This window comes from Idiotropiscis lumnitzeri, chromosome 12 (genome assembly GCF_059441095.1).
Source record: "Idiotropiscis lumnitzeri isolate Australia: NSW breed Sydney's pygmy pipehorse chromosome 12, RoL_Ilum_1.0, whole genome shotgun sequence".
NCBI lineage: Eukaryota > Metazoa > Chordata > Actinopteri > Syngnathiformes > Syngnathidae > Idiotropiscis > Idiotropiscis lumnitzeri.
Window position 1 is genome coordinate 18,293,272 of NC_142402.1, and position 24,733 is coordinate 18,318,004.

General features: G+C 43.7%; 1 protein-coding gene across 1 annotated transcript; it reads right to left on the reverse strand.

Annotated features, from left to right (window-relative positions):
• Positions 1-1,229: 1,229 nt before the first annotated feature.
• LOC148326346 (BMP/retinoic acid-inducible neural-specific protein 3-like) lies at positions 1,230-23,496 on the reverse strand. The gene is made up of 8 exons (XM_088311821.1): positions 23,340-23,496; positions 22,945-23,236; positions 15,016-15,218; positions 13,980-14,185; positions 10,894-10,999; positions 8,711-8,947; positions 6,337-6,559; positions 1,230-2,536 (listed from the first exon to the last, which is right to left on the reverse strand). The coding sequence occupies exons 2-8, from the start codon at positions 23,202-23,204 to the stop codon at positions 1,408-1,410; spliced, it is 2,364 nt and encodes a 787-aa protein (XP_088167947.1). The 5' UTR covers positions 23,205-23,236; positions 23,340-23,496; the 3' UTR covers positions 1,230-1,407.
• Positions 23,497-24,733: the final 1,237 nt, after the last annotated feature.

Here is a 24,733-nt window from a genome sequence, read left to right on the forward strand (position 1 = left end):
GAGAGCAGCTCTCTTAAAAGCGGTCAATACTTATCAATGTTTCAGGACAAATGTAGCTCAACTGCCTCGCTTCTGTCAAGTCGCCGCCTGAGCTCTTTTCATCAAAAGAGCATACTCTCAAATCATAATACATACAAACCTCTTTGTATTCAACGTGAGTCATACCCACAAGAGCTTTAATCTGCCGAGAAGCATGTTGGGGGAATCTTGATGAAGCTTTGTCTTTGTCTTCAGATGCAAAGATCGGAATCAAAGCCGCGCTGCATGCCAGCGGGCTCCCGTGCTGGCAGCGCCCGGGGAATTGAAGCTAATTTTCCCTTTTGCTCCGAGTGGCTCTCGTCCCTCCGATGCTATCCGAAGAGCGGCGTCCTCGTCGCGTGGTCGCTAACTTAGCGCCGTTTGATGCCGGTCATGTCTCACTGCCGAGCGAGCTCATCTATCACAGTAAGTGTGAATGGCAGTCGGGGAAGGCAGAGGATCAGAGGAGGGCTGCTTCCAACCCTCCCCCCTCGCCAACGATATACTTAGTAATCTGTGCCAAGGCTAGTCCCTAAAAGGAGAATGGAGACCTTGTGTTTTGAGGCTCCAGATGGGAGAAAAAAATACAATAAAAAAACAACAACAACAGCGCACACGACGGACGTTTTCCAGGGGGAAGTTATTAACGGTGCAAGATTGCTTATTTGCTAATTTTTGGTAACGTTGCATTGGAAATGGTCCTAACGTGATTTGAGCAACATTCAAAGTAAATGATCATTTTTTTATGACTGTGTAAGGTAGCATAACGATTTGAATTCAATTAAACAGCTTCACGAGAATTTTAATGTGTCTTTTTTTTTCTTTCCCTGTAAGTGCCATGGCAACTATGCATCGCCTTCCTTCGTGGGCTACAATAATGGCGACAAAGTCGCGCGTGCCAGCCGGGACGGCACGTGCACTCGGGATTGTCACAAAGATGAAGATATTTCAAACCGAGCTGGTCAGAGGAAAACAAACTCCATTGATGAGACTGAAATGTAATGCTTGGGTTTTGCATTTGTGGTCAACAAACACAACAATTGATTTCATAACTGCAGGAGAAGCTTTGAGCAAACATCAATGAGGCCTTTCTGTCGTACAGTGCGCAAACGCCGCCGTTTTGGTTCCCATCGAATTGGATCGAATCCCTCCCACGCGTCCTCGTTGTCTTCAGCTATTTAATACCAATGAGACGCGCGTAATTGAAAGTGGAGACTTCAACATCTTTTATTCATAAAACTACATTGACATTAGCATTGATTTGAATTGCACGCAGCTTATGGACAACAAAGTACCATTCACTTGACAACAAATGGATCCAGCTGAAAGAGGAAGCAAGCCTGTAACCGTAACGTGGCGAGAAAAATAGAAAACACAAAACGGGAGCCATTAGCTACATAGTTTGGTGGCCTCGTACTCCACGTAGCTCGGTTGTCTGGCACTGAACGTCTGCAGGGCGGTGAGGATCCTGCTCACGTCTGCGCTGGAGAGTTTAAGTCTGTGGCGGAGCAGACAGGCAAAAAGATCCACGTGGGAGACCCCCGGAGGCGAGAGGCGGTTTACCCTGTAGCGCAGCTCCACCAGCTGCAACAGAGCCGAGTCCTGCGATCCCTGAGTGTACGGGTAGTCGATCTGCAGAATCAAGTCCTGGATGGCCTCGGGGTCAAAGTGCATGCTGTATCCAAACAGCTGCATGCTGTTCACTTTCATGTAACCGACGTTGTTGGGCGGCTCCGTCGCCTCCGGGGGCTCATAGTCCACCGAAGTGTTTTTGGATCCCATCGACAGGCCCTCCTTGATTCGGCTTCTCAAGTAAAAATGCACCGTCTCAAAAAAGCTCTTCCATCTGTTCCCCAGAGACAACGTCCAGTTGTAGCAGTCCAAGGCAATGTCCAATTTGGTCCGCTCCCAGTCGGGATAGCCGCGTTGGCCGACGGGCATCGTCCAGCTCTCCGAATGGCTGCCTCCGAAAGGGTTGACAAAGAGCGAAAAAGCCGGCTCCAGGGTGCTGTTCCTGGTGAGGCAAAACTGCAAGGCGAGTCCGAGGAGCATGTGAACCCGATTGGATTTTACACGGTTGCTCTTCAGGGTCAGGAGCATCCGCTTCCTCCACGACGGGTCGAACCAAGTGTTTATCCGCACGTCGTTGCTGACGAACACCGCGTGCAGGGTGATGCGTGGGTCGCGCCTCTGGAGAAGGTAGCGCAGCTCCATGTCGTGCAGGTCTTGGTCACTTTCCAAACCCAGGTACGGGTCGGTGGGGTCGGGCACGGCGTGCCGGCAGGAACCCTGGTTCAGGGTGAAGCCCGGATTGCAGCCGGAGCATCGCGTGCGATTCTCAGCGGAGCAAGATGAACAGCGAGGTCCGTCGCCCATGGAGCACGGGATGACGCCTTGGCAAGGCGGGTGACTGTAAGGGCATGAGCAGCGGCGACTCTCGGCGTTGTACACGCCCACTTGGTTGTTCTCGCTGCAGTACAAGATGGAGAGCGTGTAGCTCAACCAGAAGTGCAGAGGCCTAGGAGAGAATCGCATCTCGTAAGTGATGGATTCAATCAAATGCGCTTGATTCTTCTTCTCATACATCCTTTTTTTTTTTCCCTCCTCTTTACGGCTAATGACTCTTAGCTCTCCTCGAAATGGCTTCGCCGTGCTTTTGAAAGTATCCTCAATTAGTTTAACATTGAGGAGTTTTCTTTACAAATGCTTTTTGCATGAAGACACTTGAGTTTCGAAGACTAAATCACGAGGACCACTCGTCTGGGGTTTTATATCTTGTAAATGTATACAAGAGACGGGTAATGGGTTTCAATTTTTTCTTTTTTTATCGGATTAGAAGCGTAGTTGCTTAACATACTATTTAGCATTTTTGTAAATATTTATAAGACAATATTTTTCAAAGATGGACTCAAAGAGAAAACAGATGGGCTCACACACACACACACACGCACACAATTACACGTAATACGCTTGTCTAATAACTGCTGTTATGTATTAATACATGATACATACTTCACATAAAAAAAAAAAAATATTGGTCCTTACATTTACAATCGGATTTGTAAGCACATGGAAATTTTAATAAACCCATAAAATAAATGCTTCGCAGGGTCGCAAACAATAAAAAAAACAGATGCACCTCCTGACCCAAAAGCAATATTGTCTTCTTTTATTTTATAAGCAGCGAGCGCGTGATAAACAAGTGTAATTGGATTTCAGACGGAGGAGGCAGCGTCTAATTTTGACTGCTAAGCTGGTGGCTTGTGCAATTTCATTAATGTCCCTCTCGCGAGTAGCAACCGAGCGACTGCAGTCGTGGCCACGGCGGCCGCCGCAAAGGTCGAGCAAGCCAGGTGGCATCTATGCTGAAACAGCAGCTGTAGCGGGAAGAGAAGGAAGAAGAAAAAAAAAAAAGTAATGGATAGCAACAACATCGCCACAGCTGAAATTCTTGAAAAATGGTGAACAGTAAATGGACTACATTTACGGAGCACCTTTTGAATGTCAAACTACTTTGAGTGCCTTTAAAGCGTTGACTTGCTCGCACGGTAAATGACGAATGCTGACCGGCGTGGAAATAAAGTATATGGCTCGTTTACGCAGCTTAAACGGCGGTTGTTGCCTGACTTAGGGGGACTTTGACAAAATTTGGGAATTGAACCGGGACATTTCGAGACCAAATGGAAACATGGCCTGATGATCTTGTGTTGCAAAATTATTGACAGAAAAACTACTAAAAAAAAAAAAAATGCGTCATGTGATTGAGTGTTTGGAAAATTGGAAAAAAAAAAAAAAAAAGAAATCTCATCCACCCTGCCGTGTGTTCCTTTTATGAATTTTTTTTTATTTAAAATTTGAAGCCCGGGCAGCTCGATGGACAACTGGTTAGAACATCCGCCTCACAGTTCAGAGGTGAAGGGTTCGATTGCGGCTCGTCTCCCCGTGCCTCCGTGGATTTTCTCCGGGTACTCCGGTTTCCTCCTACATTCCAAAAACATGCTTGGTAGATTGATTGAACCCTCGAAATTGGCCCTAGGTGTATTTTGAGTGTGGATGGTTGTTCTTGTTTGCGTGCCCTGTGATTGGCTGGCGTCCGGCCCCCCGGTGCACCCGGCCTACTTGCCGAAGACAGCTGGGACAGGCTCCAGCACGCTCGCGACCCTCGTGAGGAGAAGCCGAACAGATAATGGATGGATGGTTTGACGACAATTTCAATTTTGCTTTTTGTTGTTTTTTTTTTTTGTTTACAGCGACACAACTTTGCCCAATCAGGAAACCAGAGCATCTGGTGTGAAGTGCGCCACAGGGAGAAATTGAAACTTTCCACCCTGATCCGCCGTTCCGGGATTCACCATTTACACAGCCGTCATCCCGCTCTGTTAAAGCTCTGATAATACCGTCAAACAACGAATATTGGCAGGAAGTCTAGGTTGCAGCAATCCTTGTCAGTGCTGGTCCAAATTATAAAACCTATACGATTTAAGTTGTAAAATTGTTAAGGTTTTTGTGGGGGAATTTTGCTTCTCATCAGCTTGTGCCAAGGAAATAAATCTCAGACAAAATTGCTAATTATTTTCCCAGACGAGTATGAACAGAGGAAAATAACTCAAGGCTGTTGCCCCACCTGATTAAGAAAGTCACAGTTTGTAGTACGTGTTATTTTGTGTGTTTGGGGGTGTGTGGGGGATCTTACTGCTGATTGCAAAAGAAATGAAAACACCGGATATTAAGAAAATTAGTGGCCCAAAAAAAAAGTGTGATTCAGAAAGCAAACGACTTCTGTTAAAGACATTTCTGTCAGGCAAATATCTCATATTAAGCTGATAAGCCGGAAAAAAAAAGTCACTGGTGAGTAGCAAGCAGGTTTTTGACGCTTTTGTTGTCTCTGGAGTCTCAAGAAGCTCTCAACGCCGGAGCCTCAAAGGAGAAATGCTTGCAGCGGGCTGATGAAGATTTCAAATTTCAAACGTTTTTGTCTCCCGATTACCTCGAAGCACCGCATTTTTTGGACTATACAGCGTATAATCCTTTAATTTTCTCAAAAATCCACCGCGCGTCTTATAATTGGGTGCGCCTTACAGGAAGTGGGGTGAAATTCGGCTTAATTGCTGTGCTGGTTTATTTCTGCGGCAATGCGCCTTATACCACGGTGCGCCTCATAACCTAGTCTACCATATATATGGAAATTTCTAAAAATAGATTTGCTCATTGAGAGTGCATTTCATAATCTGGAGTGAATTACTGTCCGAAAAACACAGTATTCGTGTCCATCTTTCCTTGACACTACCGGCATCATTTAACACATTTCCATTTCGAACCTTAGTCGCTGCAATTTTTTCCCCCCCATCTCTTTCCCTTTCTCTGGACAACCTGTAAAGATCTTTTCTGTCTTCTTTACTGTCCAACCTACTCTTTTTGTTTTTGTTGCCATTGCCACCCCCGCCTTTATTGGCGCATCTTTTTGTATTCTTGTCTTCTTTCCAGTGTCCCACTTCTTCTTAGCTAACCTCTTCCCTTTTACGCTTTGCTGCGTTTTGTGGTTCCGACACCCTTTCCTACCAGAAGACATTCCGAGTGCAAATCGTAGTGTGATGTCATGAGGAGTGAGATGGTAGGCGTCTTTCAAGCTGGTGTGACCTCTGCCAAATGTGTTTTTAACTGACCATTTGTGGCATGGCATAAAAAGAAGAACCGTGCCTTCCGCTCTAAGGTCTGTCATGTCATGCAAGGCTCGTAGGGAAGAGAACATTTTTCAGGAATAGACTGAAATCAAAACCGAGCGTACAATACCAAGGAGGCATTCAACTGAAGTAGTCGACAAGATTTGGAAACAACACAAAAAAAGCAGTGCTTTAAAGATATATGAGCGAGAATGGAATATCAGTTCACCAAGAAAACGCTCTAATCAAAAAAAAAATAATAATAAAATCATATATCCTACTTTTTCTCCTTTAGTATATATTTTTAATTGAGTTTTTTTTATTCTTTATATAAGTGGAGGGAGACTCGCAAAGTAAGAATTTCATTGCTCAGAGCTACCGTTGTGTTTTTACTGCGCTTATGGCAAATAAACAACTTGAATCTAATTTTGAATGCATTCAAATATTTATGACGGCCGATCTATTCTTTAAAGAACATGTAGCTTGTATCTGATTCTGTGATTTTCTGCTGCTCCCCATGAACAAGCATTTTATCGAAATTACCAAGCGCATATTAAGCCTTTGAAAATACAACAGAAAATATTGGGAAGCACCTGTTTATTTGTATTTTTTTAGGCTGCTGATTAAAAATTCCACTTGTTTCTAATTTGCATCTCACCTCGGCCTCTGCAGGACGATTTTGGGCTGTTTGCGGCACCTCTTGCTGAGGCTGAAGAGCTTGTTGACGGTGCGGCGAGCTTTGGTGAAGAGCTGCTGGCTGCTGGTCTCCAGTTGCCTGTAGCGCTGGAGCAGGCTGGCATCTGTCCTCCATAAGTGTTCCACAACAGATGTGTTTACAGCGTGATGCGTTGGCAGCTTTCCAACAAAGCTTTGGAATTCCTCTGGAAGGCGAGAAGAGCGTCAAGGTGCAAACTCTGCTGCTGGTTATTAGCCGGAGAATCAAAATCTGAACTAAAATACCGGCAACTTCTCATTGTTTGTGGCAGAAAAGCAAACAGCTGTTGGAATATGCCAAGAGAGCCTATCAGGTATGTATATTAGTGATAGACCGATATTCTTTTTTTCAGGGCCGATGCCGATTATTAGTGGGCGCAGAGGGCGCTAACCGATATTTGAAGCCGATGTTAATTTGTTGAAAAAAAGGGTTAAAATGGTGTCAAAGTTTGGAAAAATAAAAACTTGCCTTCAAGCGCATATTTATTAAACAACTTTAGTGATTTAGATATTCAAGCTTTTTTAGATGTTGGAAAATAGACAACTTAGTTTTAAAAATCTAAAAACTTCACGGAGCTCCCAGGCTCAGCTGCACGTCTTCTAGTTCAATGAAAACAAACATCTCTTTAAAGTTTACAATGGCAAATAGTTTTCTATTTGTTGTAAGTTGTAGTCGACTGAAATTTATGAAAATTTCGGTAATGTCCATTTCCTTTCCGTCCTATGCTCGAGGGACCTCTCCCGTAGTGTGTGAGACTCGAGGTGAAAAAGCAAAACAGGCAGCTTACTGCTGATTGGCTGCTACAAGGAACAGATAGTGCTGTGGGCAGGACAATCTGCTTCTGCAGGCAGGGTCACGAGTACAGCAGAGAAGACAGTGAGAGAGATGTGTGCTGCCTCGAGCCAAAATAAACCAGCGTTTAATTTATCAGCCTTGAAAGTTAAAAAAAAAAAAAGGCCGATGCCGATAATAGGCAAAATGCCAAATATCGGCCCCAATAATCGGCTCAGCCGATGATAAGCACGGTGAGAACATGCAAATACCAGAGGTGTGTAGTCTGTCAGCTCTGACAGACGCCCGTTTTGCTGGCAAAAGACTAACTGTGTCACGACCCAACGAACTTTTCAGTCCGTCACCGACGAACGCACGTTTCGCTACGATTCCCGGAAATACGTTCCGTCTGTACAGTAGGTGGCGGGAAGAGCTGCAATCAGCCAATAAGCAAAGAGAAGAAGAAGACGACGAAGGAATTTTGTAAAACCTTTTGCCGTTTCACGAGTTAAAACAACAGCAGGCCGCGTGCTCCCGCTTTACTTTACAATGAAATGGATTCGGTTTGTTTAAAAACGTTTTCTTTTGCCAGAGCTGGGATTTGAACCCTCAGCGTGAGAATTGCGAGGTGCTTTTGCAAAGCATCATTCTACCTCAAATCCCGTGATATCCTTTCAAATGTTCTTCCATCCTTCTCAAGGGGGGCGGCATAACCTTGAATTGAGGTTATGCCTTTTTTATTCATGCCCCAGAACAGATTAAATCAGATTTTCCGCAAACCTCCGGGTAAATTGCTCGCTAAATGCCAGTTGAGGCTGCTAATCCAATCAGGGATGGGTATGTTGTGTTTATGGTAATGATCGCTTCGTTTCAAAATGATGCAATATTACATTATTAAGTCCTAGGACGCGAGCTGTGCTTTGTTTGATTGGTGGACCATTTCTTTGCGCACAAGCCAATTTGCTCGATGCAAAGCTGTTGGAAATGGCAAGAGGGGCACAAAATGAGGACGACCAGGCTTCTGAGAGGAGGTCACGCAATCAATTAGTCATCTCGACACTCTTAAAAGTTATATTAGCAAACCCCGGCGATAAGCGCAGTCATGTTCCAACTGCAGCCGCACAATCACGACTTGATTCAAGATTTTCCGATTGAATTAGTCCATTCATTATCGTGTTTTGATGAGTGACTCACGGCAACACTTTGCCAAGACAAAAATGAATTTGAAGTGGCCTCGTGTTCCACCCAGTCCAGGCTGGAGCGCCAATCGCGAGCCGCATACGGAGATCTGACACTTTGAGTGGCAGCTCTTTTGATTCAGTCTGGCAACGCTTGACAGCCGAGCAAGAGTTTCAAACAGGAAGGAGACATGGCTTTTCTGTTCACGTTAGCGCTTGAAATCTGCTTCTTTCAGAGAACAAGCGCCTAAAGTTCACAACCATCGCAAGCAGTGGCACTCCCACCGGAGCTTGTTGATTGCACAAAGTCACGCTGACATTTTCAAACGACTTGGAAGGGCAACAATAAATCACGACCCCTGACTCACCGGATGCCTCGAACTCCTCGTTGGTCCGCCTCCAGGCCTCTCTGATGCGCTCGAGGTTGTTTTCCAGAGTGTCCAGATCAGCGTGAGGACAATTACACTGTGGAAATTCCACAGCGCACTCACACCAGCATTCGCTGTTTTGGCACGTAAAATGACCCTCGGATTTACAGCCGATGTAGTTGAGAGCCGCCTGAATGAAGCGACTCTGCAAGTAGCTCGGGAGGACGACCTGCAGCCCTGTGGAGCGTGAAGCACAGCACCAAGGCAATTATTAGACTGCCCCCCCCATGGAAGATGAGAGAATGAAGCTGCTGCTTATAATTATCATCAACAAACGGCATGACAACTGCGACAAACTAATTGTATGGTAACATGCCGGGCCTGATGGTCGATTTAGGTCCAATATCTATTTCGCATGCTTGTTCAATTCATTAGATGTAACACGGGCACAGCAGTTTATTTTGACGCTAAACCATTTCCACCAACCCGCTGCCAGGAATTCGTACTAAAAGGGCCAAAATGTTCTGAAGAATATAGTCAGAGTTATTACCTACACTTATGTTGGAGAATGTACTTGAATTGACTTTTTAAAAGGCAAATTATCCATTAAGGGCCCATTAAAAACACCAGTGCAAATGGAGAACTCACTCATTCACTGTTTGTTCCTCATAAAATGGTGTTTCTTTGCTGCACAGAAGGCACGTGTCTGGTATTGTGCTGTCCAGTAGTTGGGGGGGGGCAATATACATATATGGAAATATAAAAAATTAAGGTTGGAGCGATTCCGATATTTGGCAGAATAAAATTCCATTCAATAAATGAATCCTAAAATGGGCAATATGTGCTTATTTATATTTCATTCTATTGACTCGTTATTTATCCAGGTAAGGCAATTGAGAACAAATGCTCTTTTCAATTTCAACTTGGACGCAAACAGCAGCATAAAATAAACCAAATTCCAATTTTATAAACCATATACAGAAACCATCGAACGATAACAATGATAATATAACCGGACGTGTATTTGTTCTCCGATGAAAATACACCAGAGATCCCCTCACATTGGCACTCGTCATACAGGAGGTGCAGTGTTTTATTCCCACTCGTGGCACAAGCTGTTTGAAGCTGTGCTGTTAGTAGATGAGACAGGCGCAAAAGATTGAAGCCTTCTTTGACCCGTCTGCGGGCGTCAGGATCACAGATGTTGCGATCAGAGCGCGTATGATGTCACTCACGGTCGGCTACCGACCGGGTTTGCAAGCAAACAAGCAGCTGGAGGTTTCCAACAGCCAATAGTTCATCTGTTGACGGATAACTCCCATACAGAAAGATTGGATCAAATTTTCTTGTCAAAGCGAGTCGTCAATCATGTTTCACTTGACTTTTTTCTGCACCGACTCGTTTTCCTCTCCGTATCTCCTCCGGGATGCATTTCGTTCCACGAAGCTCCTTGTACTGCAGCTCCTCACAGACGCGCCATCGTAGAAATAAAATGCCGCTGATTGTGCTGGTCAACAACTCATTTTAATCAGCGATGGATTTAATGCGTGCCTATGAGTATTTTATTTTTTTTTTTAGGTATTTTTGGTTTTTAAGTTTGCTCGATAAAAGCTTGAACAATATGTATTTTTTACCATTTGTTGAAATTCATTCAAATGACAGTTGGGAAAAAAAAGTTCCACCTGTTGCTGAACCTAACCCTTCATTCATAAGTATGACTTAATATATTTTGTATTATTACTCTTGTTATTAATATTAACACCTGTTGTTCACGAGAGAAAAAAAAACAAGAAAAAAACAAGGGCAGATTCTAAATCAGTCCCCCCCAAAAACAATCCAGAAAAGTTCAATTGCATAATAGATTTAAAAAAATAAAATAAAATAAAAATTTGTTGACCAATGTTGCATAAATGCTGGCCGTTAAGGAGCAAAACGGCAAGCCGCCGCGGCTGTAGCATCGCAGTCAATTAGCAACAGTTCAAAAACCGCAAACGTTCTCCACTCTAATTTACCGCGTGAAGCGTCGATACTCCCCTCCAATGAACGTCACGGCCATGAGTCGCTAACTGTAGTGCAGCCACGTTAGCTAAATAATAATTAATAGAGTAAAACGTCTTCTACAAGTATACAAAATATATATATGTAGGTCCCAAAACATTCATTATATTACAATTTTTTTTTACCTTGTAGCTGAACCTTGTTTTCTGGACTGTGAACGAGAACAGAGCTAACGGTGTCCAGATTGTCATAGTTGCTACATCCAAGTGGCCCAGTCCTGGTTTCTGTAACCTGTGTACATTCAAAAACAGGAAAAAAAAGTTGTTGTTTTTTTTTTGTCATGTCACAATGTCGTTTTGTTCAGTTTTCATTTGATGTATTTCATGTACAATTTGAAGAGGTGCAGTTTTGCTAGCAGTACTAATGCCACATTTTCACTGCGCAGCACCGCTCAGCTCTCTTGGTGCAGTCAGTTGTCCACTTGAAAATGATATGACATCACTATAAAATCATACACTTGGAACGAGACACGCTGACAAACAAGAAGTAAAATACTGCCACTTGCAGCGCTAAAGCACAACAGCAAAGTAAGCTAACATTAGCATGTGTAGTTTTTTTTAACCTACGTATGAATACCAACATGTGTGCTAAATTGTTAGAAATGTGTTGCTTTTTGGATGTAATAACTCTGCTCAACCAGCAGTGGCTTACACCAAGGGTCCCCAGTCACCGGTTTGCGGCCCGGTACTGGTCCGTGGGCCACTTTGGACCGGCTGGATAGATGGAAGAAAAAAAATTGTTGATTTATCATTCCATGCTAATTGTATTGGTCGCGTTATGCTAATATTAAACCCACAAGCTAATATGTGGCGTACACTCCTCCTCGCCCTCCCCTGTTGCCCGTCCGCAAAAGTTATGGCCGCATATGAACCGGTCTACGCCGGAAAAAACAGATTGACCACTGTTTTACACCGCCCGTAAGAAAATCGTCAGGGTCATTAGCCACCTTGACATCCAGATTTGGACTCACTTTGCTTGTGCATTTGAATAACCACAACAGCCCACGAAAAGCATTTTACACCTCAAATCTCATTTGCATGCAAGTGCACCGTGAAGAAACCCTGAAAAGGTCTTCAATTTACCAGCTTCTTCTCCTCAGAGGGAACCATTAGGAGGAGGAAATCTACTTTGCTCCGACCACCTAACTTCAGACCGATTCGCTCCTAACTTCATTCCTCCGGTAATTGACCCAGCTGTCCAATCTAGAAATCTGAAAGCACAAATCTACAGAGGCTTATGTTACAAATCCTTCCTGGCATTTCCAACATTGTACGAATTTAATGAAAGGATATCAATGGAAGCTGCTGCTGCTGTTTTTTTTTTTTTTGCATTCCTCGTTAAGAGTGATGTTCATTTGCCCCCCGCCCCCCTCACCTCCCCGCCTTCCTCCTCTGCTCTTCATTGAATGGAAAACAGGCTGGCTAGGAATTAATGGGCCGATATCGCTAATCGATCAAGCCGACAGATAACCATAAGCAGATGTTTGTGGGGTGGCACTTGTCTTCATCAGCAGCTACTCACTTTAGCGTCTACGTTTTACCCCCGCGGCTGATGTATGCGTTCTCTCTAATAGCTACTTTAGATGTTAAAACGGATGATTGGTGTTTCATTGTGAGGCCTTGAAACGGCTGCACTCGTCCACTCCTCTTAAGCTTCCCTTTGGGGTTGGCAAGCTCATATATATGCATTTGAATTGAACAGCGAAGCATTGCTTTCAATGTGACGCTTAACTATTTGGCTACAAGTTTATGGGACGGAGCTGACGTTGTTAACTGAAATACAGTCTACATCTCAGAGTGTAAACTGCCTCATAAACACACACGTGTCGGGTTACACTTGCCTAACAGTCTTCACCAGTCGTGATTTAACACGGAATGGAAGAGCTCCACTTAAAGGCCTCAATGCACCGATACGACGTCAACCGTCGGAAAGTCGGTACACGCCATCCGTTTGGTGTGGCGCGCAACGTCGGAAAGTCGTAAAGTTACTGGCGCGTCTGGGGGGCGTCTGGGTCGATTCAACATGTAGAATCGGGTCAGAACTTTGTGGTTTTCACATATCCTCTATGGCAGGGGTGTCAAACTCCAGTCCTCCAGGACCGGTGTCTTGCATGTTTTCCATCTCCCCCGGCTGCAACACAGCTGATTTAAATGAGCAGGATTCTTATCAGGCTTCATCAGTGCTTGCTGATGAGCTGATCTTTTGAATCAGGTGGGTTGCAGCCGGGAGAGATTGAAAGCATGCAGGAAAGCGGCCCTCGAGGACTGGATCCTGACACCCCTGCTCTATGGCATAACGGTTCACTGGACAGAAGAGAGCAAAGACTAAGTAATCACTCGCATTTGCGAAAGACCGCCGTTATTCGACAACGCCGTCAAAGGCTACGCATTGACTATCGCCGCCAATGGCGTGGAGGGGTACTACATCAAACGCATGCGCAGGAGGTCCGGAGTCGTTGGCGTCTCCATCGGCGTGTTCTTCCGTCATTTTCCGGCCCGATGTGCCCACTTCTAGGCTGACGCGACAGTTGGCCACGACGGCCGATGTTGGATTGGTGTGTAGAGGCCGTAAGTGGTAAGATGACACAATCCGCCAAAGATGATTTTCAGTAATTTCACTGAGAATTTTGGCACTCAAGCACTCTTTTGCAGATACGCTGGCCATATGGTTTTAATTGGTTCACATATGTTTGCTCATTTTCAGTATGCCTAGGAAACAAATATAACACCAATCACCAATCTCGGTGTTCGTTTTTTTCCCCCGCGTTTACCTGAGTCATGAAATCACTGACCAGTTCAGGAACATTGGTTGTACACATGTGTTATAACAATCTTTGATTGAAACCTTTTTTTTTTTTTCACTCGGCTGGTAGTAAATGAGTTATTCTTCCATTTTTTTCAGTATCTTTCATTCTTTTACCTTGAAATATTTTGTATGCGAAGCGCATTGAGCTAGCTTGTGTATAAAATATGTACAAGTATGTACAACCGCCTTACCTCGCCTTGCCAATTAAGATCGCGCATAAATTGTATTTTAATCCTACGTTTCAATTCCTCACTAACCTTTTGTCCTCTTTTCAGTTTGTTCTCACATCAGTCGGTGCATACCACATTAAGCTGGAGAGCAGCCCAGCCGCCCCGAGGCGGCGCAGATGAGCTGCTCCATCTCCCAACGCACTTTGTCGTCTTTTTACACGTGTCTGTCTACACACCCGTATGGCAGTCGAGGCGATCTGGAGGTGGTGAAGCCTGCGTAGGGTGCTCTCTCTGTCTGTGAAGTAGGACGCCGCCAGCTGGTGGAGCGCCTCCAGCGTAATTGCCCCGGTCGCGTTGTTGCCTTTACCGCCCTCGGCCCCCGCCACCGAAGATTCCTGACCCAGCTTCCTTTTGTCCACAAATATGGTTAAGGACTCTTCCCCTGGTGGTCGTCACACAGAGCGAAAGCAAGCTGCATTAGTTTTGACAAAGCAACGCTAATCACCTTTCATTAGCATCTATACATATTAGATTGAAAAGTAGTAATTAAGTACTGTGGGGGAACTGACAGTTTGGATGAATTGAGGGAAAAATCACAGAAAAGGAACCCATGAATTATTCATCATCATTAATCACAGTCATTTCATTATCATCGTAATGTCACATTCCGTGGTACCAATCGGATCCATTCCCTAAATACATTTGATGTGTTTTGTGCAGAAAAAAACAAATCTTTGGTTAGATTGGCGCTGTCACTGTCTTTTCTTTTTAACGGCAAATCACTTCATTAGTGTTAGTGCAAAAAAAAAAAAGAAAAAAAGAAAAGAGGTTTGGAGAAGGTTTCGACTTTGTTTAACGTCGATAACACGCAAACAACCTAAACGGGAGGCTACGATAAGATTTTTTTTCTCCATCCTTCCATTCATTTCCTGAAATACATAAAATGTTTAGTGTCCCACGGAGCAGGAATTTAAGTCAGCACATTTTGGGTGATGGGAGGGGTGCACCATGGACCTCTATATATAAAAAATAAATAAATATATATATAGCCATTTAAAATATGTACCATTTACGAAGAGTCATTCCTGAAAAATGTTCAGCAAGAGTTTAGAGTTGAATTCTGTTTATGACACTGCAACAAAGTTTTTTTCACTTGCCCAAGAAAACTAAACAAACATTGATCCACTGAAAATTCCATGCGTTATATTTGGAAGAAACACGGTAAAAAAAAAAAAAAACTTTATCCCATATACAGTGTGTGTTTCGCGGTACCTCCCAGTGTGGCAGAGAGGAGGAGATGGGTGCCATATTTTTTGATTAGACTCTCGGTAATTGCGTGCAGGCTCGGCCGTCTTCCCAGCTGGCGGATGGTGTGCATGAATTCGGGGTCGAGGGGCAGAGCCAGACCCCGACTGCCACCGAGACTGTCTCGTTTCTCCACCGCCAGACTGTTGACCTTCCATCGACCAAACTCCCTGGACACACACACACACGCACCCACACACGCACGCTTACTTGGCTGCAGCCGATAGTGGCATTTGTCACCTCCTCGTCGCTCCATGAAGTCAATGTTACAGAGGTCATAGTGGGCGGCTGATGCTTCTCTATTATATTTTTACTTCTATTACCCCCCCCCTCCCACCATCTTTCTCATCCAATTAAAAACAAATTGAAAGTTTTGCTTCCCTTATTCTTCCCGGCAGGTTGCAGGAGTTTACGTACCTTTCGAATTAAACCCAATGAGTTGAAGCTGCCGTGCAATGTAATCCGTTTAACTTTCGCCAAATTTGACACGAGATGAGGAATGTAAAGTGACAGGAATGGACGCCATCTAACCATTGGATGGCAAATGCCAGAGTTGGATTCAAACGTCTGATGAAAATAGACTAAGGTGTGGGCAAACTACGGCCCGGGGGCCACATGCGGCCCGTTAAACGTTTTAATCCGGCCCGCCGGATTTGAAAAAATTACATGAATAAACCTTGTTCACGTTTTATTTTCTGAATACCGTGGCGTGTCAAAGACAGATTTGTTGTAATGGTTTTGTACATTTTCATTTAAAATTAAATTCAGTTTTTTTTCGCCGATGACACTCCATCCATCTGCTCCTGGTCCAGCGCCTGTGTCCATTTTTAGAACCCATTGTAGCTCGCCAATCAAAAAGTTTGTCCACCCCTGATCTAATCTAACTAAAAAAAACAAATTAATACAAAAAAAAAAGATTGTCAAGGCTTTTAATTCATTGACGGGTATAGAAGCCAAAAAGTCCATTCAGACGAAAATACCACGCGGTTACTGCAGCTCAGTATATATTTAGTTACTTCAAAGAGAAAGGAATCTTTAAAGTTCTTTGATACAATCTTCAATATTTCAACAACTTTACAAATGTGTTTCTGTCAATTCCAGCTTCAAAGTTTAAACAACCCTAAATAAATCATTGCTTACTTTAAAAGCTATGCCGAATTTTAAAAATGATACGTCGCGTAAAAAATGAAGACTAAATCGTGGAATTGAGTCATTTAAGACCCCGGCGCCGTTTCTAAGGTAACCTGAATCCTTTCAACTCCTTTTGAACAAAATGATTGATTTTCTTGGGTTTTATCTCTCCCACTCAAGCATGGACGGCGGATGAGACGCACGTGAATTAGCATGCAGTCATCATCCCGCATCAAAAAAGTGAGACCCGGCCTCCATTTTCCAGCCGAACGTTGATTACGACGCGCTGCAGTGATTTTGGAGAACTAAGTGAAGTCAAATTGTTAGTCTGTCTCGTCAACAAATCATGCTTAGGCTTTCTAATGGACTGCCGCAGACCGCTATGGAAGGCTTTTGTAGACAATCGATTCGTTGTATCGGTCGCTCCAAAGAGGACACATTCTGAAATGATCGCCTCAAAAGCGACTTTGGTCGAGATGAAGAGTTCGCTTGGTTCAAGTGTCAGAAGACAATTTGCGTTGGAATGAGCTCACTGGATTTACTGATGAATTCAAGTTTGGCATTTATGAGAGCAGCAAGAAGGTGTCCCCCGCAAAGAATGTCGAAAATGCCAATTAAATAGAAGGACTGCAGAGACGAGCCGCGCCCACTTGTTTAGGTCTCCGACGAGGATCCTTCGGCACGTGCCTCAAAGCGAGAGCAAAAACGACATCGAGGCCAAAGAAAACGGAACCTCTTGCCAAATCCCTCGACCGCATTCGGCGGCGAAAAGAGTTGAGCGTCGAACTTTCGGTTGAGCAAATCGTGCATATAAAATGCCTCGTTAAGTTTGGCCCATTTCAGCTGAGGAGCATTTGCTAATTGAAGCAAAATGGGATAGGCGGACATTGAAATTTATTTATTTGTTTTTTATTTTTGTTGTTGTTTTTGGGTGAGGCAACTTTTGCAGTAAACTATAGAGAGAAACAAAAAAAAACATCTTGACTGTTTTTGAATATTGTTAGCCTAAAATTTTCAGTAATTATTTCAATGTTAATAATTTCAATAAACATGCTTTTTCTTGATGGCAGTGTAAATTCTCAGTAGAGCTAAACGATTTATTGTTTTGGGACGGAAATGGTGATCTCAGACATCGCAATTTTAAGATCGTTAAAGCTGCAGTTTGTGAAAGGGCTCTGATCCCCCAAGCACACAAATCACAGTAAACAGGTCACACTAACCAGCTACGAACTACAGTATTTTCTGAACTATAAGCCGCTACTTTTTTCCACGATTTTGAACCATGCGGCTAATACAACAGTGCTGCTTTTCTGTGGATTTTTCTTTCACCTCCAGGGGCACTCTATAGTTTAAAAAATACGCTAAATAAATTTTCATTTTTTTTCTCCTGGAAAATACTGTCGTTAAAAAAGAAAAGCGTAGTGTATTCGCCAAGTTGTTGTCCGTACTCCCGGAAATATTTTGCGGCTACTCGAATTCTAGGCGCTAAGAGAGCTAACGCCTCAACAGTACGGAATTTAGTTGAACTATATGAAAGTCCGTGCACAGCAGCAGCCATGAGCTGCGTGATGCGGATCATCTACTCCGTGGTGACAAATAAACGACCCCTCTAACAAGTAGCGTTTTAAACGAGGAGGCGAACGAGGGGTTGCTAAACGTGCTAATCGCTAAAGTGAAATGCAGAGTCGGGAAATACCCAAAATAAGTGCTGAGGTGTACAGTCGACTTTTAACAGAAGTCATGCTCGACACCTATGAAAAGGAATGTTTTATTTCAATCAATACGTATCGAGACATAAAATAAGACGACGGCGACGTTAGCTTATTTAGCAGACGCTCTCAGTCCGGAACACGTAAACGGCTGACGTCAGCCATGATGTGTGTATAAAATATTTACCATCTCATCAATGTTATTTGCACTATTTTGCACCACAGACTGCTGAGTTTTGAGATCTCCACAATAATAGGTCTCTAAATTATAGTTGTAAACAATTTAGCTTTGCTAAGGGACAATGTTTTTTTATGAGCCAATACAATACAACTTTATTTATATAGCGCATTTGACGCCGGACAGTTGGAACTCTAATAAAGAAAGCACAGTCAGTCTAACCTTACTTGAAGCATTTTTAACAACTTATGAAAGGACAGCCTCCCTCACAAACGTCTTTCCTGTCCCTGGATTTTTACAATAATAGCTTTTATTTTTGTCCTGGTATCATGGCATTTTTTTTAAACGTCACCTGTTGAAAAAAATATTGAAATCGCAATATATAATCGCAATATATGTCAGAATAATCGCAATCATAATAATCGCAATACTTTTTTTTTTTCCTAAATTTGTTCAGCCCTAATTCTCAGTCATCCAGGTTGAATCTGAATTTCGGCAAGAGGACTATTTTTGTTTGTTAAAATTATGATGTTGTTTTCCGGTCTTCTGAAAACATTCACAGATGACTTGCGCAATTATGCTCTTAGGCTAACAATTTGACAACGACAGTTTGGGGATGGATTGCCAGGTCCCACTTCTGTAAACACGGAACAAAGTGGAGTTTTTTTTTTTTTTTTTTTAAATGTTCTCAACCTAAGTGCAAAAGGGTTACTTGCGAAAAAAAAACAAGAATGCGGCCAACCATGCTTGCGTAAGTCACAGTAAATGCATCCATAGTAGAAGAAGCCTGTGTGGCACTCACGATAATGACTTTGATAAAGCTCCTCGGAAGAAGTGTCCATTTACTCTCTCTGGTCATGACACATTAATCCCACAATTCTTATTGTCAATCCAAATACATGCTGAGGAATAAAAAAAAAAAAAGAAAAAAAACTATTTTTCCAGGAGCATGAGCAATTGGTGCATATTAGTGTTCCGTTGTGCCTCTCTGTGTAAAATGAAATTGCTTCGGCGATGATGTCCATACATCAAACTTCCATGACAGGAAAAGTCCCATTTTTACAAGAAGGTGTCAAAACATCCCTCCCATCCCAGTCTGTTTCACAATCAGCTGTCCTCATTGAGTCAAATCAGTGAACAAGCTATCTTGGATGTAATTGGGGATTGTACAAGCACCCCCCCCTCCCTCCCCTCGCGGGGGGATACAAACCTCCCTCCCAGAAGTCTTTCCCGCTTTCATTGCCGTACTCTCTGCACGATTTGCCACGTGTGTACTTAAGAGTACTTAAAGGAAGGTTTGAAAATATGAAAATGGCGCAACTAAACAAGTCTCATTTATGTGCTTCCCGGACGCAAACGTCAATGAATGAAATCGGTTATTGCACCGTATTCCATGCACTCCCACGGTGGCAATCGCTGCTTGTTCGCTCTAACTCGCTCTCCTTCTGGGAGGCAATCACTGGCATGAGGAACGCTGCTCAGCACAGAAATAATTGGGGAACCGGGACACAATGTGGAGTATGCCGTTATGGCCAATCATCATAATGAGTGGACAGCCTCGACGTGCTCCTTTGATGGACAGATAAAGAAGACTCACTAGATTTATTTATTTATTTTCTCTATTCCATTGTAGTCATGTATGGCAAGCATGCGGAATGTTTGCTGAAGGAATGTCCTCCATCCTGAACATGACAGATTATTACATGCACCGTGAGCAATCAATTGTGAGGAAAACAACTCTGCGGAGAGAGAGAAAAGGTGAGACGGGGGAGAATATCCAAAGAGCAAATAAGACAAGGTAATCACAAGCACGACATGTTGGGCTCGGTAAATTCGGCGTCGCAGAGGTCAGAAAGGTAGCAGAGCAATGTTAGCCCCAAGGTAGCGTCATATTGGACACTCCGTCAGTAGAAATCCATATCGCGCCCTTCGGGTGAAATACACGCTGAAGGACTCCGTAAGGATAATTTGGACTCGGAGGTATCTTTTTTCAGGTATAACCGTAAAAAGTCGAGTGTCAATAGAAGCAAAAGTGGACCTTTGAGGAGAGCACGCAAGTATAATTGTTGAGAGTGCTTCTCTCTCTTTATGAGTTAAAGCAGGTGTGGGCAAACTATGGCCCGGGGGCCACATGTGGCCCGTTCAATGTTTTAATCCGGCCCGCGGAACTTGATAAAAAAATTAAATGAATAAACCTTGTTCATGTTTGATTTTCTTTATACTGTGGTTTTTCAAAGACAGATATTTTGTTGTCATGCTTTTGTTAACTTTCATTTCAAATTAAATGTATTTTTTTTCTCCAATGAGGTGAGGTCACCGAAACACTCTATCCATCTACTCTTGGTCCGGCCCCTCTGTCAAATTTTAGAAGCCATTGTGGCCCACCAATCAAAAAGTTTGCCCACCCCTGATTTAAAGAGACAGGATGTTTTCCGAAATTTGTGCGCCAGACGTATGTACTTATTCGCGCGTGTCTATACACACACATTTGCGCTGTAGAGTAGTAAGCGCAAACGATTGATTGTAAGAATCTTTTGGACGATTCTATTGAATGATTCTTTGTAACGATTCTTTTTGATGAACTGATTCGAATGATTCCGTTCACTTAAACGAACTGTCGTGCCCTTCTCTACCGTCGAGACGGATAATAACGTGAAAACGCCGCTAAACAAATCGATGTGATCAACTTTGGCTCGCTACGAGTAACGACTTCCTGTACTCCGATGACCAAGATTCCTTGCAGATAGAGCCAGATCATGCGCACAACACAAACCGATGCCTCCGTCCGAAGACGATAACCCAATCATGTATACATGAGCAAATACTACGGTGTGAAAAGGAGTCCTATAAGCACATATTTGAGTTTTTGCTGCTTTCGAGATGCCCACTCTAAATCATTTGCGAGTGTATTGGAGTATTTAGCTGGCGAATGAACATTAAAATCAAGTGTTACGCTTTAGTCAATTTCTTCACTCTCAGACCGTCACAGCAGCATATAAAGGGCGTACGACGCAATAACATCCCGGATTCTACGGTTGTCCTTGGTATGATGAGTGATCCTTGTGTTTTTCATTTGTTGGACTGATTCAAATTAATTCGGTATTTGCTCATGAACATAAATGAGAAGAGCAAACAAGTCAGAGGAAGCAATGGAGATGATGACGATGGCCTGCACAGCAAAATGAGAGCTTTACACAGTTTTACAAGTTACAAGTTATGATCACCAATGAAACCCCCGCGATAGACTGATATCGCGATAAGCGAACCGTATAAAGTTGCGATGGAACACTGTATTCAAGTTAAATAAGCCATTTAAAAAAAAAAAAAAATCATTGCACCGTGAAATAATTTACACGTGGCTCCGAAAGCGTATTAAGGGCACTTTCTGTCACTTGAAGGTGTCACATTACAAGAGCAGCCGTTAAAAACCCGTTGATGATTACGAAGCTCAATGTCCTCCAATGACATAAATCTGTATTTAATTCACAAGGACTAATGTTTGCAGGTCATTTTCAAATAAGTGATGACATATGATTTGGGATGGATGGGATTCGGGATTGTTGATGGATGGCAAAGTTGTTCAATGTTCTACGATGCCAGTTCCTGGTGACTGTTGGGGGTGTCCTTCAGCTAGACGATGCCCACAGCTGCCAAGCTCAAGAGGTACAACCGTGTTTGCGCTCCCCTTCCCCTCTGACGTGCCTGCATGTGTGGTTCTACGTGAGTGGAGGTTGAATTTCCCCTCAAGTGATAATTATCAGGAAATAAATACAAAGTAAAAAAATGTCCCAGGAGGTCGTAAAGGGATTTTTTTTTTTTTTTCAGAAATAATGAGGAGTGATATGGTGGGCCTTCAGGGTGCCTGAAGTTGTCAAAATGACCCCTGCAAAATGTGTAGCGTCTCGTTTCGTTTCTCACTGGTCAGTTGACGTCACAGTGAAATAAAGAAGAAAGAACAGAGCCTTCCGCTGTCAAATAATTCACATGTAAGACATCATCATCCCACGTCACACAAATTCCCACTGACACATTTGCTGCTTTGGATAGAAAGGAAAAATGTGCCAACGTGCAAGTCCTCATTTTCATCCCTTAACCTCAACCCTATTGAGAACCCGTGGAGATCCTTTTATTGATCTTAATCATCAATTATGTGACAATAGAAATCATTTTTTGATTTAAACAAAATCATTATTAGCAGCACTGCATTTTGCATACGACTGCCATTGCGATTCTGTCCTCTAATGAAATATATTCACTTCAAATTGCATAATCACGCCTAATTATTTGAAACGCCGTGCATAATACAACCCATAAATGCAATCTCATCACCAACAATCGAGTGGCTAATTGGACTCTTCGCTACTTGACCAACACTGCCTTTTCTGACCTCCCTGTCAATTTACGTTATCGTTGATAATATCTACAAAATCTAATTATGGAAACCAATCACACAGAACCAAAAGATGCAAATGAGCTTCAAAAATCATTTTGTTGAAGAACAGGAAACACAAGCCACAAAGTCGTAACATCCAAAAAGATTTACCACGAAAAAAAAAACGCATCGTAGCCAAGCATTGCAAAACCGGAAGTAATTGAACCTGAATGCACGTCTGCAAGTTATTTCATCTTGTTCTTTTTCTGTCCGAATATGTAAAAGCAGCTCGGCTGCATTTCACAAAATCTCAGTGCTGGCAGGTGTGATACCTGCGAGGGCAATCCTGAGAGTGGGCATGCTTTCAGTGCATCTCGACAGCAGCTGCCCTCACTGATTAATTCCACGCTGGCTTTCAGTGGCATGTTAGGTGAAGTGAGAACGCTTGCATGCACACTGCCCCGAAATGCATCCACAGCCCACGCGCTCACTCACGCCTCTCTCACCTGTAGATCTTGTATCGGGTGCTAAAGCCCTGCTGATGCCTCTCGGCAGCCACGGTGAACTCCAAAGATTGGTGGAAGGGTCCTTTATCCGACAGAAGCCATGCGAGCGAGCCGCCGGCCGCTCCAGCGGCTCCGGCGGTGGCGTCTCCGGTGGCGGCGGCCCGCGCGGTCCGGCAGCACCAGCAGCAGAGCCAGAGGCCGAGAGCCGCGCTCGTCCATAGCAGAGACAGCCGCTTATGACTGATTCTCTGACGGCTCATGCTTCACCCAACGACACCTCATTCTCTCCGGACTGAGGGAGTGGGGGGGGGATAAACGAAACACTTTGCTGAGAACGGTGCAATTGAGACGCAAAAAGAGAAAGGGGGGGTAAAAAAGTGGTTTATTGGACTCACCTGACTTTGCAAAGAGGACCAAATGATGGACTCTTCAGGAAGTGGAAGCCAGAATACAAAAGGCGCCGAAATGGCAACGAGTTCTTTCTTTTCAACTTGATTTCCGCTCTAGCTCAACTTCGTCACCAGAATGCAGCCCTCCCTCCCCCCTCCCCCCTCGCGCCGACCCAAAGTATCCGCGCATCCCTCCACTGGTCAAGTCTTAAACACACTCTTTACTCCCGAGGTCCGAGCATCCGATGGCTTCATGCAAGTCTCATATTGCTGTTGCTCAATCTCCTGTTTTTGTTTTGTTTTTTTGTTCTGTTTTGTTTTCCCTCTCCTATTTTCATGCAAAATTCTGCGTGCACACTGCTGCAGCAGCTGTTCTGCTCCTCCTCCTCCTCTTCCTCCCTCTGCTGTGTGAGCTGCTTGGTGAATGAGCGGCTGCTTCCACACAGAGAGCTTTTTCTCCTCAGCCACAACCCGACCAGCCCCCCCCCTTCCCCCTCCCCTTGCATCCAACACCACCTCTCTCCGAGCCGGTGAGGGAGAGCGTGATGTGTACAGTCTCCGTGGATTGCAGTTCTAAGGACAGCAGGATGATAAGCATCAGAAAAAAAAATGCTTCTCACCGTCAACAGCACCTTCACATGATTCATCCTCATTATTTGGGATCACAGCATGTTCCACGGGCGTATAAATGTGTTAAAATGAGTCTTGTAATAGGCTCATTATCTCCCCCCCTATTATTCCATTTTATTGTCCTGTGCCACAGCTTTACAGCCGAGGGCTTGCATGACTAAAGACACCTCATGTGAAGATGACAGTGCTGGATTTACCAGTGAGCGTAATCACTGGTCATTATCAGACAGCGGGTTTCTTGACACATTCAAGCTAATTAGCGCTGCCGTGTTCAATCATTTCTTTAAAATCGACATCTCGTGTGCTGTCTTTTAAGGAGTTTGGGTTTGGGAAAAAAATGTAAGTCTCTAAAAAAGCTATTATCATGTCCCTGCTGCTTATAAAGTGAGAATTTGGCAATCCCCGCCCCCCAAAACAATGGTGATGCGTGAGACAGCTGTAGGAGCAGGTGCGCATGCAGATATTTTCTACCTTCCTTGCAGCAGCATCACTTGACGAATCTTTTAGATGTGAAAGTTTCAAGATATTAGATAGTTAAGTAGGATGCCACGCACTTGAGAGACAAAAAAAAAGGATTGGGTCAACTTCACATGATACTGACAGAAGCTATGATGGCATTCTGATTACATATACAGCAGAGAAATTGAAAATTCGAAAAAAAAAAAATCTGAAATCTCAAAAGATATTCCAAAAATCTAGAAAACAGTCCGAGAATATGCAAAGGCGGGGATGGCAAACTGTGACTATGCAGCGGTCAACTGTAGTTTTTA